General features: G+C 34.1%; 3 protein-coding genes across 3 annotated transcripts in view; 2 read left to right on the plus strand and 1 right to left on the minus strand.

Annotated features, from left to right (window-relative positions):
- LOC130815091 (germin-like protein subfamily 3 member 3) overlaps positions 1 to 50 on the plus strand; it is a 1,005-nt gene extending 955 nt beyond the window's left edge. The window contains exon 1 of the mRNA XM_057681437.1: positions 1 to 50. This exon is cut by the window's left edge and continues 955 nt beyond it. The gene's annotated coding sequence lies outside the window, so the exon portion shown is untranslated.
- Positions 51 to 4,157: 4,107 nt separating this feature from the next.
- LOC130815282 (ras-related protein Rab7A) lies at positions 4,158 to 10,087 on the plus strand. Its single transcript, XM_057681697.1, has 7 exons — positions 4,158 to 4,392; positions 4,482 to 4,508; positions 4,662 to 4,761; positions 6,565 to 6,711; positions 6,803 to 6,883; positions 8,165 to 8,310; positions 9,796 to 10,087. Exons 1-7 carry the CDS (start codon positions 4,340 to 4,342, stop codon positions 9,863 to 9,865), a joined length of 624 nt encoding a protein of 207 aa, XP_057537680.1. The 5' UTR covers positions 4,158 to 4,339; the 3' UTR covers positions 9,866 to 10,087.
- Positions 10,088 to 13,348: 3,261 nt separating this feature from the next.
- LOC130815596 (uncharacterized) lies at positions 13,349 to 17,414 on the minus strand. Its single transcript, XM_057682086.1, has 7 exons — positions 17,097 to 17,414; positions 16,068 to 17,000; positions 15,486 to 15,577; positions 15,153 to 15,277; positions 13,958 to 14,036; positions 13,738 to 13,804; positions 13,349 to 13,366 (listed from the first exon to the last, which is right to left on the minus strand). Exons 1-7 carry the CDS (start codon positions 17,412 to 17,414, stop codon positions 13,349 to 13,351), a joined length of 1,632 nt encoding a protein of 543 aa, XP_057538069.1.
- Positions 17,415 to 17,739: the final 325 nt, after the last annotated feature.

Consider the following 17,739-nt stretch of genomic DNA (forward strand, 5'->3'; position numbering starts at 1 on the left):
ATTTGATTGCTTATGTATTAATGTCTTTGTTATATATAATTTCCTAAATTACAAGTTATACCTTAAGTAATGTTGATTTAAGATGATTAAAGTAGTTTTCAACATCTACTTTACCATGTGATGAATGATTAGAACCCTCAACAAAGTTGAGAAGAAACAAAATAGAATACCCTAATTCAATATTAGGAAAAAATAATCAATAATAATGAAAGCACAAAGAAGTTAATATGAGTCATTGTGAGCACATTCACACTCGATCTAGATGTTTTATTGATGAAAATAAGACTTTTTTAAACCTTTTAAGATGATCGATAATGGTGGTATTTGTGCTTGGAATAGAAAATAGGGTTAAGTATATGATTACAATTAGAGGGTAGAAGAAAGATAAGAAAGGTATTAATTATATCTAATCTAATGTGTAATTTAGCTATTACTTATAATAAATGGTTGAAAAAAAAAAGAGTATGAAAAACTAACTCTAGAGATAAAAGTCGAGTCGCCTTTATTTGAAGACAAGAATCTAATGTTATCACTTAAAGTTAAGTTGGTTTTCTAAACCAATAGAGATAAAGCTGACTCGAGTTTTATCCTCGATCTAAAACTGATCAACTTTTCAACCTTTTTAAATAAACGTCTACTATGATCGATTAATGTACTAAAGACATGCTATATATGTCAACATTCCCAATTATATGCCTAAGTGTCTACCTTGACTTGAGTGCACTAGCCATATCCCACAAAATATCATACCATTAATCACATAACACTAAACTACAAAAAAATTTAAAAAAAAAAAAACATCAAGACCTAGCATAATATACAAATCATATGTCTATTAAAGGTTTATAAATCTCATATACTATTCTTGTCTAGAAACTCATATTTTACTTTATTCAAATTACATACATCACCTCAAAGACTTTACGTTCACTTTAACATACTTGTAGCTCACATACTAATAAAAGTAAGCCCAATCAAACCCATACAAAGACTAAACTTCTTGTTTTGTAGTAGGCAAAGTTTTAGTTGTCAAGTCCAAGGGATTTCCTATGTATCAAATTTTAACCAACCAAAGTAAATATAAAACTCGATGTTAACTTTCTACCATTCAAGCCTCCACCATAATCTGAGTCATATTACCCAATAAGCATGATTTTGTCTTAACTTTAGGGTATACGTCTATTATACCCTTCAAGTACCTCAAGAGTCATTTCAACTCATTTTGATCTCGCTTCCCTAGATTTCCCATATAATAATCATGTTCACTACTTAAGCAATGTTAGGTCTACTAACTATGGCATACATAACACTATTGATGATATTTATGTATGGAATATCTCTCATATCATCCTTTTCATGCTTGGTGTGTGAAAATGAAATATAGATAATGCGAAGTGAGAACCAAGACGAGTGTAGACAATGTTGGGGTTGTCCATAAACAATCTCTTGAAAATTTTCTCAATGTACCTCTTTTATCAAAGATACAAGAAGACATTGCTCTTAAGTTTATCAATCTCCATATATACCAAGTATTATTTATACATCTGCTAGATCCTTCATGTTAAACTCACTATGCAACACAATTTGATAACATAAAAAATCAAGCGATTTCATCTCTGGTCTCATGACTACAATCTTTTTTTACATTTCCATACTTAGTATAACGATTTCTCTATGCGACACATGTAATCCTCCTTTCCACTACCTCAAAATCTTTGGGTCAAATCACTGTGGAGAAATGTTGTTTTTACATTTACTTGATGTAACTCTTTTTCCTCCATCGCCATCAAAGCAAATAGGGCCCCGATCAAAGTATATTTTTCTACCGAAAAGAACACCTCATGTAAGTCAATCCTTCAACTTGGGAGTAACATTGAAAATCTGTAGTCACAAATGATCCTTCTTTCTTTTTGAAAACTCGTTTTCATCCCGTAATCTGCTTAATCTTAGGTGTCTGCACAATAGACAAAGTATGATTCCTATCAACAGATTTCGTCACTTATCTCATGACTCTAAGCCATTTACTTGTCATTGAAGCTATAACTTTCTTGTATGGACAGAGATCATCCATACCCCCGACTTCACTTGCAATCGTTAGAGTATAAACAATGTAATCACATTTCTCTTGTAATCTTAACCTTACTTTTGGACTGATGTACATTAGGAGATAGTGATTCTATTAGTTGATGCGTACCACTATCAAGCCTTGTAGGTTCCAAAGCGTTTTTGGCTCTTTCTCCTCACAAGAATCATGTGCTAAACCAATATTGTTAATAACAACATTATTTAAAGGAGAAGAAGCAAGCATATATGACTCATCATATACAATATTTCTAGAAGTGATTATTCTTTAAGACTTACTACACCATGCCCTATACCCCTTAACTCCAATACCAAAACCAATGAAAATACATTTTCTATACCTTTAATTTTCCTTAAATAACAAAAAATTAGGCTCATCCTTTAGGCCACCTCATTTAATTTAACATACATCTAGCTTTCTCCAATAAATTCATGTTCATCCTCTTGGCCATCTCACTTGTTGAGCTCTACCTACACTACACATGTGTAATGTATCATAATTTCTTCTTTACAACACATCTTGAGAAACTCCTTCCTAAAAATTCTAGCCTATTATTGGTCTTCAAGGTCTTAATCCTCTTCTCCATTTTCTTCTCTACAATTGTCTTTCAATCCTTAATGACACTCATTACTTCATCCTTAAATTTAATGAAGTACGACCAAACTTTCCTAGAGTGATCATAAATGAATGTGCTTGGATATTTTCATCCATCCAAAGAAATATATATATATATATATATATATATATATATATATATATATATATATATATATATATATATATATATATATATATATATATATATATATATATATATATATATATATATATATATATATATATATATATATATATATATATATATATATATATATATATATATATATATATATATATATATAAAAGTTAAGTACTGTCAGTTGACATTATTGAATGGGCATAAATCTGCCCCTGTAGATGAACCACAAAGATCTGAATGTATGTAATTTAGGATACTCTTAATGTTATGTACAAAGTCTTTAAAATCTTTTTTTTATGTCTATCATATGTTCATTGTACACAAAAAGAGAATGTACCAAGTCTCTTTCCATCAAGTGCTCCCTCTTTACATTTAACGTAAATATAATAAAAGAACAAAATTATTATTATCATCATTATCATACTAGGTGTATCCCGTTCATACGAAAACTATAAAAAATCTCATATAATAATAAAACAAAATGACACCTTTAAATTTAAATCAGATTACCCCTTTCGTTCTTTTAAATTGGTCCCACAAAAAACGTTCACAATAATTTAGAAAAATATAATTTTTTATTTGGTGGGTATATAATTTTATTGAATAAGCATTAAATTATTAAAATAAAGTCAATACAAAAATTATAGAGTAACACTACTATCAAATTAAAAATATAATTAAATAAAGTTAGTGGAAACATCTATATAGAAATGTTAAAATGTTTTTAGTGAAAATATATGGTAATATGGCATCCATAAATATTATTAATATATTTAATAATTGGTAAATTCTGTGTGGTAATCTTGAGGTTTTGAGTTTTTCACATGATAACCAAAACTTTTAAAAAATCAATGTGGTAACTTTTAGGTTTACCAAATTGTTCCACTGTACCCTTTTTGCACATAAAAATTTAGCAAACGTTAATTTTGAAACTTTAAAGTTGTTGCACGCCTATTTATAGGACTTACCATTTCAAATGCCACCAGTTTCAACCTTTTTCCCCAAAACATTAACCCTAACTCTACCATCTTTAGATTTTGGGGGAAAATATCACTTCGATGAAAGATGATAGACTTAGGATTTATATTTTGGGGAAAAATGTTGAAACTGATGACATTTGAAATGGTGAGTCGCATAAATAAGTGTGCAACAGCTCTAACGCTTATAAATTAAAGTTTGCTAACGTTTAATATGCAAAAATATCACGGTAAAATAATTTGATAAACCTCAAAATTACCATATATGAAAAACCCAAAACTTCAAGATTACTATGTGAAATTTCCGCTAATAATTTAATAATATACTCCAAAAAGCCCGGTCCGCTATGTTACAATTACAGCTGCAAGTAGAAATTTGATCGTGATTTGTGAAACCCATTATTCCTGTTCTTCTACGACACCAATCTCTTAGCTTGCATATTCCTTTTTCTTGTCTACTTCTCCTTCTTCAACCCGCAAACTCCTTTTCTAACAATAATCTTTTTGGGACATTTCTGGATACAAAAACTTCAAATTCTAATGGCATCTCGTCGTCGAAAGCTTCTCAAAATCATCATTCTCGGTGATAGTGGGTAATTCTTTTTCTTTCTTCTCTTTGATTTTCTTGTAGAATTGGGTGATGGGTTGATTTCAATTTTGGTTTTTGATGATGAATTTTCAGGGTTGGAAAGACTTCACTCATGAATCAGTATCCTCTTTCTTAAATTTCATTTCTCCTTTTTGGGTCAATTTTCAATTTTTCTTTTCCTTTTCTAATAATAATCTAACCCTTTTTTTGATTTTGAATGTTAGTTAGAGTGAGAAATTTGTGCTTTTTTCTCTTTAACTTGATAAAATTCAGATTTGTGAATAAAAAGTTCAGTAATCAGTATAAAGCTACGATTGGAGCTGATTTCTTGACTAAAGAACTCCAATTTGAAGATAGGCTTTTCACATTGCAGGTATGATTTATGTATATGATCATATCACTTGCACGTCTTTTCCATTTTTGCTTTCCGTAATTATTTTAGTTTCTGCTTTTGGAGTTTCTTTGACCTGTTAAACTCTAATAAAATTGTAAACAAGTATGATTTTATCCCCCTCCCATCATAAGAAAACCCCTCATATATGAGGTTTGGAACTTCAGTATAGAGTGAAAATATGAACAAGTTATGCGGTTGGATTATTTATGCATGTGCTTATTTGTGTCTCCACTTGGTATGAATTAGGTTAGGTCTTAGGGTTAAGATTGATGAATGGTATTGGTAACTGATGACTTTTAGGGGGAAGCAAAACTACACAATTAATTTGAAGGCCACATTTATTTTACGTTCTTTTCAAAATTTTAGGGCTTAATTAAACTAAAGTAATAGCAATGTAATTAATGTCAACTAATGTTTGAGGCCCCTAAATTTAGGGGGCCTTGTGCCGTGAGTTAGCTGGTTGGGAAATGAATCTTTTGGGGCAAACATCAAAGTGCTTCAAAAGGCGTGCCGCACAAATACAATTCAATGAACTCAAAACCATGATTACGAGCGAACTTACACAGCGTACAGAAATAAAGTTACTTGAATTTATTGACAGAATAACCATCATTGTGGATAGGGTAAAAAGTGGAATGAGTTGGTGCAATTACATCAAAGAAGAGTCTAGTTTTGAACTTGTGCACTTTTAAAAACTCTTTTGTTCCTTGGCTATCTGATCGTCGGGCACTTTGCACATGCTTGGAACCGCCCCTGATTATTGACGTTAATACTAGTGTGAGCATCCCACTACATTTGTGGTCTTCAATCAGTCATATGTTCCTATTCGCTGCTAATTTTTTCATAGCCTGGAAGGGTTCATTTCATTTCTGCTTCATATATTTGGTGAGCTCTATAAGATTCCAAATCTCTCATTCCCGTTTTAGTGGTTTTAAATAATAAACTTTATTGGTTGTAATCAATTATGGGATCTTTGCTTATCTTTTTCTTCCTCTAATGCATTGTTTGTGCTTACAACTTTAGTATTAGACGTCGTCCTATGTTTTTGGTCAAACCTCTTATAACATTAGCTATGGCTTCCTCAATTTCATTTTCTGAACAATCATTGAAATCATTAGTTGTGGCTTTGCCCTTTGTACTTGGTGATTGCTTGCCTGCTTGATCTTTATTTGGTATTATGCTAGATTGAGTTGACCCTAACCATGTTACACAATTTTGTGTTTTGCTTGTGCTAGAGGGTATTGGGATCTCTTATCGTATCAAACTTAAATTCTACTTAGAATACAACTTGGCTTCATGGGATCTTCCTATTGATGAATTTATTAAGAACATTATTGTCGCTAAGTACCTTTATAAAACAAATATTAAACCACAAATTACAAACATTTTAATAACTCATTGTCATTATGTGGCTTGACCTAGCCCCTAGGCTCCCACTAAGTTCCATATAGGTTGTGTTTGAGTGGTCAAATGTAGGTGACTAAATTATATAAATCGTCACGTCCATTGAGAACTGACAATGCTCATTGTGCTAAAAAAATATCATGCATTTCTAAATTTCCGTTCCAGCATAATATTTGGTTAAATACTTCTTACAAATATCCCTTACAGCTGTTTTAGATTATATGATTAGCTTCTACATGCTGTATGAGTTTTATATCAATTGAGATCTGCCTATATGTATTGGCCAACACTGTGCTTGCTTGTCTGTTATATACTGAGACATTGGTCACACCATCTCTCCATCTCTAAACTAAGGAATGTCACTTAACCTAATTGCAGATTTGGGATACAGCTGGACAGGAGAGATTTCAGAGTCTAGGTGTTGCTTTTTACCGTGGTGCAGATTGTTGTGTTCTTACCTATGATGTAAATGTCATGAAATCTTTTGAGAACCTGAATCGGTGGAGAGAGGAGTTCTTGTTACAGGTAGGTCTAAGGTTTCCTCTTTGAATTTGACCTAAGTACTTCAATCTTGAGGTGAAAACACGCTGAAATTCTGCTGTTTCATGTTTAATAGGCGAGCCCTTCCGATCCCGATAATTTCCCATTTATTCTGCTGGGTAACAAGATCGATGTTGATGGTGGTAGCAGTAGAGTGGTAAACTTTCTACTACTCTTTGATACTTTCATGTTTTTTGCAATGTGACATAAGAACAAACCTCACCTGAAAATGTAGATGATCAAATGCAACTTACGCTGCAATCAGCCTTCAATTTCCTGTACCCGACTTTAGCTAAACCGATATCACACAACAAAACCTGACTCCAAGTGATCAAAGATATAATTTTCCCTTTCTAGTAATTGATTAGACTCACAATTGATCCCACATTAACTTGATCTAAAATCCGACTATCCGACTTGAACATAACCCGGACCCAATATGGTGTAATCTAAAGTCTATTCAAATCGAAATTTAGACAGAAAAAGTTGAAAGACTCCTAATTGACTGGACTCTAGACACGAATCAGAACTGCAAAGTGTTTACCCAAAGTTGACTAGAGACCAGACTTGATGTGTACCCAACATGAGTCAGTTACAGGTAGTGACTGGACAGTTGACACAAATGAATTTAACGAAATATGATGTAATCATGGGTTAGTATAAAAACAACGTAATATGATGTAATCATGAGTTAATCTAAAACAACTTCTTTTTATAAGGGTTAATCCAAAACCGTCCAATATCTACTTACAGAGTGTGACCTACGGCGTGGTGACCTATAACTAACGCCAGCATATCTTGATGTTGACTCTCGATACCGCACATACTTGACTACTTTAGATTTGGATGTAACCTGCTCCTGATCCGAGACTGTCTTGCATCTGGAAAACGGATATCGAAACCCAACTTGCCACAATTTGTTAATTGATATTGGTGTAATCCAACTTTGACTTGATTGATATGCAACAAACCTTGACTCAAAGTGTCATAAAGATATGATTTAACTTGACTTGTAATTGACCCAATACGAACTTGATCCAAACCCAAGTTAATCTAAATTAAGACTTGATTAGAACTGGAAGTGATAATTTGAAATTGATTTGAAACCAAAATGACCCAATCCTAGTTAGGCAGAGCCAAACACGACTCAAAACGAATAATCCCAACCCAAACTATGCCATTAACTATGAAAAATTTACTAGAATATTAACTCTATTTAATTTATATTTTAATTTAAAATATTTACTCTAATATTAAACTGTTTCTATGAATGAATATTGAACTATGCCAAATCAAACATGACCCAAGTTTATTTCCTAGACCCAAACTAACTATTGATCTGTAGTTGTTTCTTCATTTCCCTGCCAATTTTAAGCAAAAGCAGCCATTAATTGTTGGCTTTAATTGTGCTTATGATGCTACCTGTATTTGTTGTCAGGTCTCAGAAAAGAAGGCTAAAGCGTGGTGCATGAGCAAGGGGAATATACCATACTTTGAAACATCTGCCAAAGATGGTACGAATGTTGAAGAGGCCTTCCTGTGCATTGCTAAAAATGCCATAATGAATGAGCCCGAAGAAGAACTGTAAGTATTTATATCTGTTTGATAATTTTCCGTGTGCTTACAAACTTCTCCTATGTCCCGCTGTTACATCTACAATTGAATTTGTTTCAAAATATTATTTGATTGGTTGAGGTGGATGAGTAAAGAACAATAAATAGGCGGATTAAAGAAATACTCTCTCCTATTCATTGATTTTAGGGACATTTCTTTATTGGGTCAATTCATTGATTATGTCCCATTTCTATTTTGGTCATTTTTTTACCCTTTTACCCTTACGACAACACACATAAATATCAATGCCCTTTATGAAAGAAGAGAGTTTTCCACCTACTTTAAATGGTCCCCCACCCCTCCTTGGTTTTGGTACAAAAACCCAAATGTTCCTTTATCTATGAATATGAGGGAGTAGAATTTAAAAAAAAAAAGATTTAAATGTTTTAAAAACAATTAAAAACTAAGTGTCTTTTCGAACTGATTTCCAAAATGAGGGTTGCCTAGGTTCGGATGGGAAATTGAAAAGGAGCAGATTGTGACCCATTCCGTTCTAGTCATATTATGTTTGAGTTAATGGAGCACTAGTAACTGCGACTCATACCTTCCCAAATCCGATTGGCGCTCATTTTGAGAATTATTTTTATAGGAGCTTATTTTTTTTGTATTATATTGTACAACACAAAACATTTAATTACCCAACGCCATTAAGTAGCTCCCAGTTAGGATGGAGTCTGAGAGGGTCGAATGTACAACTCTTTACCCTTGTTACTAATAAAAAATAACAAAGAGATTGTTTTCAATTGACCAGTATTAGCAAATGTCATGTGCAACATCACATAAATAAGAAGTGCACATGATTTAATGAACTACAGTATTTTACTTTAGTCCACTATAAATGGGACACCAAAAATTTAAAGATATGTGTAGATTAAGTTTAAAGAAATTGAGTTAGTAAAAGATTAGGAGAGAACATTGAGCGATAGACAAAAAAATGTATAGCAGAATTAATAGGACAATTAAGAAAGAAATTTGTATCAAATGTTGTGTGGTGGAGGACTGCTAATCCTTTTGAATTTCTTTGCTTCATAGTATCCCAACCTTAACATAATTTCCTCAGACTAGCAGCGAAGAGCAGATCATCAAAGGGAAACATTCATTTTGTTTCTTTTATTGAAACCTAAAGTATTTGATTTTGGTAGCGCTAGAGCAGTAGCACCATTATGTTACTTGACTTCAGAGATATCACAACCTACTTCCTCCATCCCATTTGATTTCCATGCCTTTTAAAGATGTGTAAATATTTAATTTATACTCCGTAGTTATATTAAAGGACGTTGAAACAATGAGTGGATGTAATTAAGAGTTAATGAATTGGTGGATGAGATTGAAAGAGTTGTGTGGACTATTGGCAAGTCTAAAATAGGAATTTGGTGCAAATTAAATGAAACAGACTGTATTGTAGATGTTGCTTTAAAGAAATTCTAACTGAAGGGTTTATAAACCATGTTGTAGGTATGTTCCGGACACCATAGATATGACAAACAGAACGCAACCTCGAAGCTCCTCAGGCTGTGAATGCTGAGACTGTTGATGCCGACGAGAACTGCATTCGAGGATTGTTCCATTGTTCTGTAATATCTGTCGGAAGTTTGTATGTGAATGTTTGTACACATTTAAATGGAGAAGCAGAGAGTAACTGGAATATATTCACTTTGTGCCTATTTGTTTACTCACCGTTTCAGAATAAAAATATTTTGACGCTTGATGTTAAATGGGGAGAGAAGGTGGATACTCCACTTCATCTTTTCTGTTGTGGGGACTACATTATTTTTCCTGGTTCTAAAATACTTGCAATATCTGATTTTTTATGTTGTCTAATACACTAATTTCATTCTTAATATCTGTATTATGTATAATAAAAATTATAAAAATTTGATATTAATAATCTTTAAACTAAGATGAATCAAATAAAAGTTTATTTAATTATGTTTTAACTTATAGATTAAAAATTAATCACAAATTAAAAGTCATTAATAAATAGTATAATCTTTTATTATGGTAAATAATTTGGAACGAGAGAGTAAATATTAAAAAAGTATTCATCCGATGTTAAGTTCATAAAGTCATAGAACATAAGATCACTATTCACTATTTTGTATATTATGCTTCTTCCTCTCCATTATATTTGTTATATTTGACTTTTATACGACTCAATGCGTTATTTAATCGTTTATATTTTGAATTATATATAACTAAAAATCAAAAAAAACAAATTAATATCATAAAATTATGCGATTATGCAGTACAATTTATAAACAAGTATATTTTTCTTACATATTAGCCATAATATATAAAATAAGCTTGAACGATAAATAGAATCAATAATTACAATGTAGCTAGTATTTCTTAGGGGCCTAGGCAAGGTTATTAGAATCCCAGTCCTGATCTAAGATTCTACAATCCAAAAATAGACGATCGATCAGGATCGTAGATAGAATCTTAATGTTGGTAGAATCATGCAATCCTACTTAGATAAAGAATTTAGGGTAGGATCATAACACGATTTTTAGATCCTGCGATCTAACGATCCTGTCATGCCGGAGTAGTTTAAATAGTAAAAAATATTTCATATAACTCAGATTTCACTTATGCACAAATATATATAAATCTAAATAATTATATTAATACGAATATAAAGTTAAGTTTTTTTTGATTCGCAGTTAAAAAATGACTATTAAAAGTCTTTTTCAAAACAAAAAACTTAGTAGATGAAGTCTAATATTCCATCCTATTCATCCTAAGTGTTTCATTTCATTATTTGATCAAGTCACCTTAAATGTCCCGTTTCTATTTTATGTATGTTAACTTTTAACAATTTGTCCTTAATAAACTTAACTTTTTCACACCTTTACACCTACTAATCCCACTTTACCCCTATTAAAATTATAAAATACTACACCTTTTTCTTTCACATGTTGTCGAATCTTTTCCCATAATATTGCTTAAAAAAAATTAATTCCCACTTTGCATTATGTGGGAAAGTATTTCCCACATTACCGTCCACGTGGAATTTTTTTTTTAATTTTTTTTAGACGAAACCGACACTTGAGATGGCGGTTTGCCTTAAGCAGTAAACCGCCACATGAAGTAGCGGTTTGCTCAAGGCAAACCGCCATCTCATGTGGCGGTTTGGTCTTGGTTTTATTTTTTTATATTTTTTTTGTTTCATTTTCCTTAAATAGTGAACGCAACCTGCATTAAACTAGTTCAATACCATCTATTCTATAATAATCAATTACGAACCAGCTTGATTTGAAAAAATTAATTATGAAAAGTCATACAAGAAGTTCAAATCATATAAGAATATACAAAGTTTGTTACACTACAACCCCCGGCCCCTTTTGTTTTGCGCATCGGTAGATGAGTAACCAATTGGGTAGTGGAGCCCTCCCACGCAGCTATGCTCCCGTGTGTTGTCTAAAGCGTAAGCACTGATGGATCAACTAGGCTTGGCATCGCCATGATCGTTGTTACATACATAAGTGTTATAAAAATCATATAAATATTAGGTGAATCAACATGATATTACAAAATATTAAAAAAAACATACTTTGTTGACCTTCGAGGGCATGTTTTCTTATTATGACCACTAAATCCACAAAAGCTACACGTGTTACGAGGACGCATCAACGGTGCATCCATTTCATTCCGTATACGAGTTGATCGCGGACGACCCTTTCCACGCTTCGTTGAGGGATCTGGAACAACTGTAGGACCGTTCCAAGGATCGCAGGTGAACATGTCTGGAGCAGGCGTGAAAGTCTTCTTATAGCTCGATACGTATTTTGTAGTGCGAAATGAAGGGTCCACAAAAGCATCGTACGATATGTTACGAGCTCGACATACTGCAAGAACATGTGAGCACGGTAACTTGAAGATGGTTGGTTTCTGACATGAGCATGATGTTGCTGTGAGGTCAACCATGTAGAATTTTCCACCTTTTCCTGCTATCCTGTTGCCACAACCAGTGGTGACCTCAAATATCCCACGCACTATGTCATATATCCTAACATCATGAAAGCGTGGTTTTTTAGCATTCTTATCAATCGTATCAGTTGGTTTCTTCGCATACACATGTCGATTGTCTAATCTGTTTCTCCCTAAATCCCTCCTTGTGGCAAAGTATTCGTTTACCCGAAAGAAGGTCATCCTAACTAATGAAGTGATTGGGAGTGACCTGGCCCCTTTCATAACGCCGTTGAACGCTTCAGACATGTTTGTAGTTCTCACTCCATATCGATGCCCACCGTCATGAATCAAAGTCCATTGGCGCTCAGGAATAGAACCATCTACTAAGTAGTTATACGCGTCCTCATTAAACTCTTTAAGGCGATTCATGTAGAAATTATATTTCCGAATCTTTGTCTGTTCAGAAGCTTTTCCAAATAAGTTTTTGACTGCTATGTTTTTGAACTTTTTATGCAAGTTCAAAGCTAGATGACGTTTACAAAACCGATGGAATGCAAATGGCTCTTCCCAACCTTTTCCAACTCTATTCATTGCATGCAAAATTCCCTTGTGACGATCAGATATAACACATAAGCCATCCCTCTTAGTGACATAATGCCTTATACAATCCAAGAACCAACTCCACATGTCGTTGCTCTCACCCTCCACAACGGCAAAAGCAAGTGGGAACAACTGAGAATTTGCATCTATCGCCATAGCATTCATAAGTGTGCCTCTGTACTTTCCGTACAAATGTGTACCATCTATAGAAATAAGGGGACGACAGTGGGGAAAACCCTTAATGGATGGTCCGAAAGCCCAAAAAATTCGCTTAAACATCACTATGGTAGGATCCATTGTCGGTTGGACTTCCCATTGAACCACTGTTCCTGGATTAGATTGCATTAGCGCCTGCAGGTACCTTGGAAACTCCTCAAAAGACTTATCCCAATCCCCAAATACTTTTGTTATAGCCTTATTTTTGGCCAACCAAGCTCTCTTATATGTTATAACAAATCCGTACTTGGTTTTTACAAAATTAACGATTGACTTCACCTTAAACGCTGGATCGACTCTGATCATATCCACGATAAGATCAGCAACAAATTCAGAAGTAAGGAGGGGATGGCCATCACTGTAATGTACTGAGCAATCTTGATTATGACCCTTGTATCGCACAATCTTAAATGAACCCATTGCGGTCATAACAGCTCGCATCCTCCATTCACAACCTATATCCTCAGCATTAGTGCATTGGATAACGTACTTTGAAGGCTCCGATTCAATTACACGGAAGTTTCTATTGTTAGATATCACCCATGCTTTAACATTCTTCTTAAGGTGGTCTAAGGAGCTAAACTCTTGCCCTATCCTAAAGTCTCCATTTTCATTCATGGAGTTGTCATCGTTCCAGGTCATTTATGCATCAATCAATCTTTGATCAACCTCATCAATTCTAAGCCAATCTTGAGATGGATTACCATCTCTAATCACTGCATCTAGAGCTTCTCTTCTTTCATCATCCTCTTCTGAATCAGAATCAATATGCTCATCCTCCTGATCTAAAGAGTCAACCTCGTTCGCATTAAGCCTACCCAAGTGACTCGTGGAAAAGGTGTTCATTACACCACCACCAATGCCACGTGAATGAGTTGGAGAGGTAAACTCATCCAAGTACTCATTACCGTAATTTGGGTTACTTAACATTTCTGTGAATATATCATGGCGTACATTAGGACCTAATTCTGGAAGTTTCATAAAGGTTTTATAGAAAAAGTAGATTGTAATGTAATACAAATTTACATACATTGTAATGATAAAAGAGTTGCAACAGCAAGTTACAATCTGTTATTTTATTTTAGTTTTTGCTTTTTTTTGTTATTTTACCTAGAAAAGTAAGTTACAATTTGCACAATAATATTTTTTGAATATGTTATTTTATAGTTTAGATTATTTATGATTAATCAAAATTAAGATTATTTTAGAAAAATCATTAAAAAATTGGATTATTTAGAGTAAATTTTCCTTTAATGTTTAAAATTTTTGTGGCTAGATCGATGTTAATGTTTGAGATATCAATTCATTTTAATAAATCACATTTTAATAAGCTGTTTTTTAAGGCAATTAATTAGCGTCAATTCTGAAAACAAATGAGCGTCATTCTTACGCAATCAATTGCCATCAATTAATTACCATTATTAAATATTAAATATATGGGTCGGACAAGCAATTAAAAATAAAATTTGAGTGGCTAAATATGAAAACTTTTAAACTTAATTCCAATAAATGAAATTTCAATGATTTGCCACATGGAATAATCATCATACTATTAACTAAATTAATTGAAAAATTCCACATGTCACTCTACTATATGGAATAATCAAATTAGTTAATTGCTATATTTATTGATTTAAATTAGGTAAAGTTGATTTTATTATATTAAATATAATAATCATCATAGAATTAACTAAATGAGTTGTCCACATGGCACCCTCACAAAGATTTACCACATGAAATAATCAAATTGGTTAATCGCTATATTATTGAATTAAATAGGGTAAATTTGATTAGTATATTACATACTTTTATAATTTATTTTAGTTTTACTATTAATTGTTTGTATATACATCTTAATATAAAACTTACAAAACAAGATATTAAAAAAATAAGAGATTATTTGGATTTACATCGTAATATAAAAAAATACTCTTACGACATTAAAATTTTATAGAAAGTATCAGTCACACAGAGGTAATTGTCGGTTGTATTTTTAAATTAATATTTGAATACTTTTGATTATCTATTTTTGTGTTTTTTTCAATAGTGTATTATAAATAGAGTATGTTTAAATGTAACCCGACCTGAAAACCCGAATCGAAACCGAAAGTTATCCGATCCGAAAATTTGCTTCTTTTTGAGGTTTATTGAACTAACATCACTACAACCGAATTGCACCCGAACTGATTGACAATCGAAAATGGGTAAACTGAACTCGAATTGTGACCGATATTTATAACCGAAATATAACCGTTAATCGAGATTACACGAACCTAATAGTGACCGAACCGAGTCATATCCGACCCATATCTGATATAGACTTGATCGATACTAATTAGTAACTCATAGCCGATTTCCACTTGAAAAGAAATACCCGAACCCGTTATGTAACCGATAAAACTGAACCCGTTATTAACCGATGACAACCCGAGACCGATTGACACTCGACTCGAACTTCAACCAACACTGAATCGATGCAAACCCGATAGCTCGAGTAACTGATCTTCAACTGAACCGTAACTAACCGACCCGAAAAATAACCGATCCAAAATTCAACCGAACCGAATGACACCCATCCCAAACCGACTCGATCAACCGAATGAACACCTCTAAATTTATAAAGTATTTATGCTCAACGAAATTAGTCTCAAGTATATATTTTGTGTAAATCAAGAAAAGGAAAAAAAAAGTAAAAAAATACTCTTTTCATTCTACTTTTATAGCATTACTTGTCATCTCAATCGTTTTAAATTATTTATATTTTTGAACATAGTATATCACCTTCTTTTTATTTCATCCATACATATTAAATCTCTTTTCATTTTGCACACAATTTATTTTCTTTTAAATCATTATCAAATATCCATAAAAAAAAAACTAATTTCTTATTGTCAGTAATTTAAAGGGATAGAGACACAAAGTAGTATAGATCAAAAAAAAAGTGATAAACATATGACTATTACCCGCACGGGGAGTATGATCGTTCCTAGTGGAATGACCTGATTTCCCCCAAACCCGATCAAGGGTTTATCGAGGGGTTGTAAGTGCTTTTCTTCAAACTTCATTTTTCTTAGGCATTCCATCGTTATAAGATCAGCCGTGCTTCCGGTGTTTACCAGTACCCTCTTGACTTTCATTTGCCCGATCTTGAGAGTAACCACTAGAGGATCAGTGTGTGGCTGCTGCAGCGGTTGGGAAGTAGTGGTATCAAATTTCATGATTGTCCCGTTTGCTGTGGTTTTTGGAGGTCCTTTTAGGAGTGTATGGACGCTGTCTTTCGTGGCGCGGATGGTAGGGTATTCTTCAGTGTAACCTCCAAGAATCATATTGATAGTCCCTTGTGTGTTGGAACTTTCGCGCCTGGCCTCGTCTCTCTTGGGGGATCTGTGTCTTTGATTCCAAGGCCTCCTTTCCGCTTCTCCTCTTGCGTCGTAGTCCTTCCGGTTGATGAACCTTGATAGCTTTCCCTCGTCGGCTAACTGATGCAGGATACGTTTGAGTTCGCGACATTGAGCCAAGGTATGACCATGTTCTTTATGGTAGTCGCACCATAAATTGTAGTTGCGACGATCGGTTGGGGTGGTGGTAGGAGGCAGAGTTGGCAACTCGCCCCGAATAGCGAAGAATATGTCTCTTCTGTTGAGGTTGAACATTGGGTCGTTGCCTCCGTCGAGCAAATTTCGCGTCCTGACTTCTCCTTCTGTGACATAGACGTGTCTGGATCGTGGAGGTTCCATCTCCGAAGGAAGTTCAAGACGACGCGGCATGTAATTTCGGTCTTTCCTTGATGAATGTTCTTCTCTATTTCTTGAGGAATGATTGGAGGATAATGGATCTTTCTTTTCTGACTTCCGTTTTTTGGGGTCATGTGCCTGACATATCTCGGAGGCCGTGACGTAGTTTTGACACTGCTTCATGGCCTCCGCGTTTGTCTTCACTTGACTCTCGACCAACTGGAACTTCAGCCTTTGAGCCTTCATTCCGTTGATCAAGGCGTTCAATGCGACCGATTCTTCCAAGTCGGTTACTTCAAGCACTGCTTCATGGAATTTTTTCAAATATGACGATATGGGCTCCCCTTCCAATTGTGTTATGCTAAGCAAGTGCAAGTTTGATTTCTCTTGCCTTTTGGATGCTACGAAGTGACCCAGAAATTTGCCTTCTAATTGGGCAAATTTGTGGATACTTCCGCTTGGAAGGGAGGTATACCATGTCAATGCTACTCCTGTGAGAGTAGTTGAGAAGAATTTGCACCACAATGCTGGGTTGGTGGTGAATAGCAGCATCAAATTTTTATAGGCCATCAAGTGTTCCTCTGGGCAGGACGTTCCATCGAAGGCCGCCATATTTGGGATCTTTATTTTCCCGGGGTTGGGAGTATTCAGTATCTCCGGAGCCAGCGAAGAGATTATTGGCATAAGATCTTCGGGGAGGCTACTCTTGCCGGCCTCATTTCGAGGCATAGTGATGGGGCTGATGGGACGGCTAGATCCCGCGAGTTGTGCTTTCTTCCTTTCTTCCCTCCTTTTGGCCACTAGCGATTGAACGCTTTCGGACGCCCTTTGCTTCTTACTTTCTAGGTAGGTACGGGCGTCTCAAGAGGCGGTCTTAGATTCGTCATCTCGTGGGTCACTCCTGTTGAGATTTGTTTGGGTCCTCGATCTATCCCGT

The sequence above is a fragment of the Amaranthus tricolor genome, chromosome 6, assembly GCF_026212465.1.
Source record: "Amaranthus tricolor cultivar Red isolate AtriRed21 chromosome 6, ASM2621246v1, whole genome shotgun sequence".
Lineage (NCBI taxonomy): Eukaryota > Viridiplantae > Streptophyta > Magnoliopsida > Caryophyllales > Amaranthaceae > Amaranthus > Amaranthus tricolor.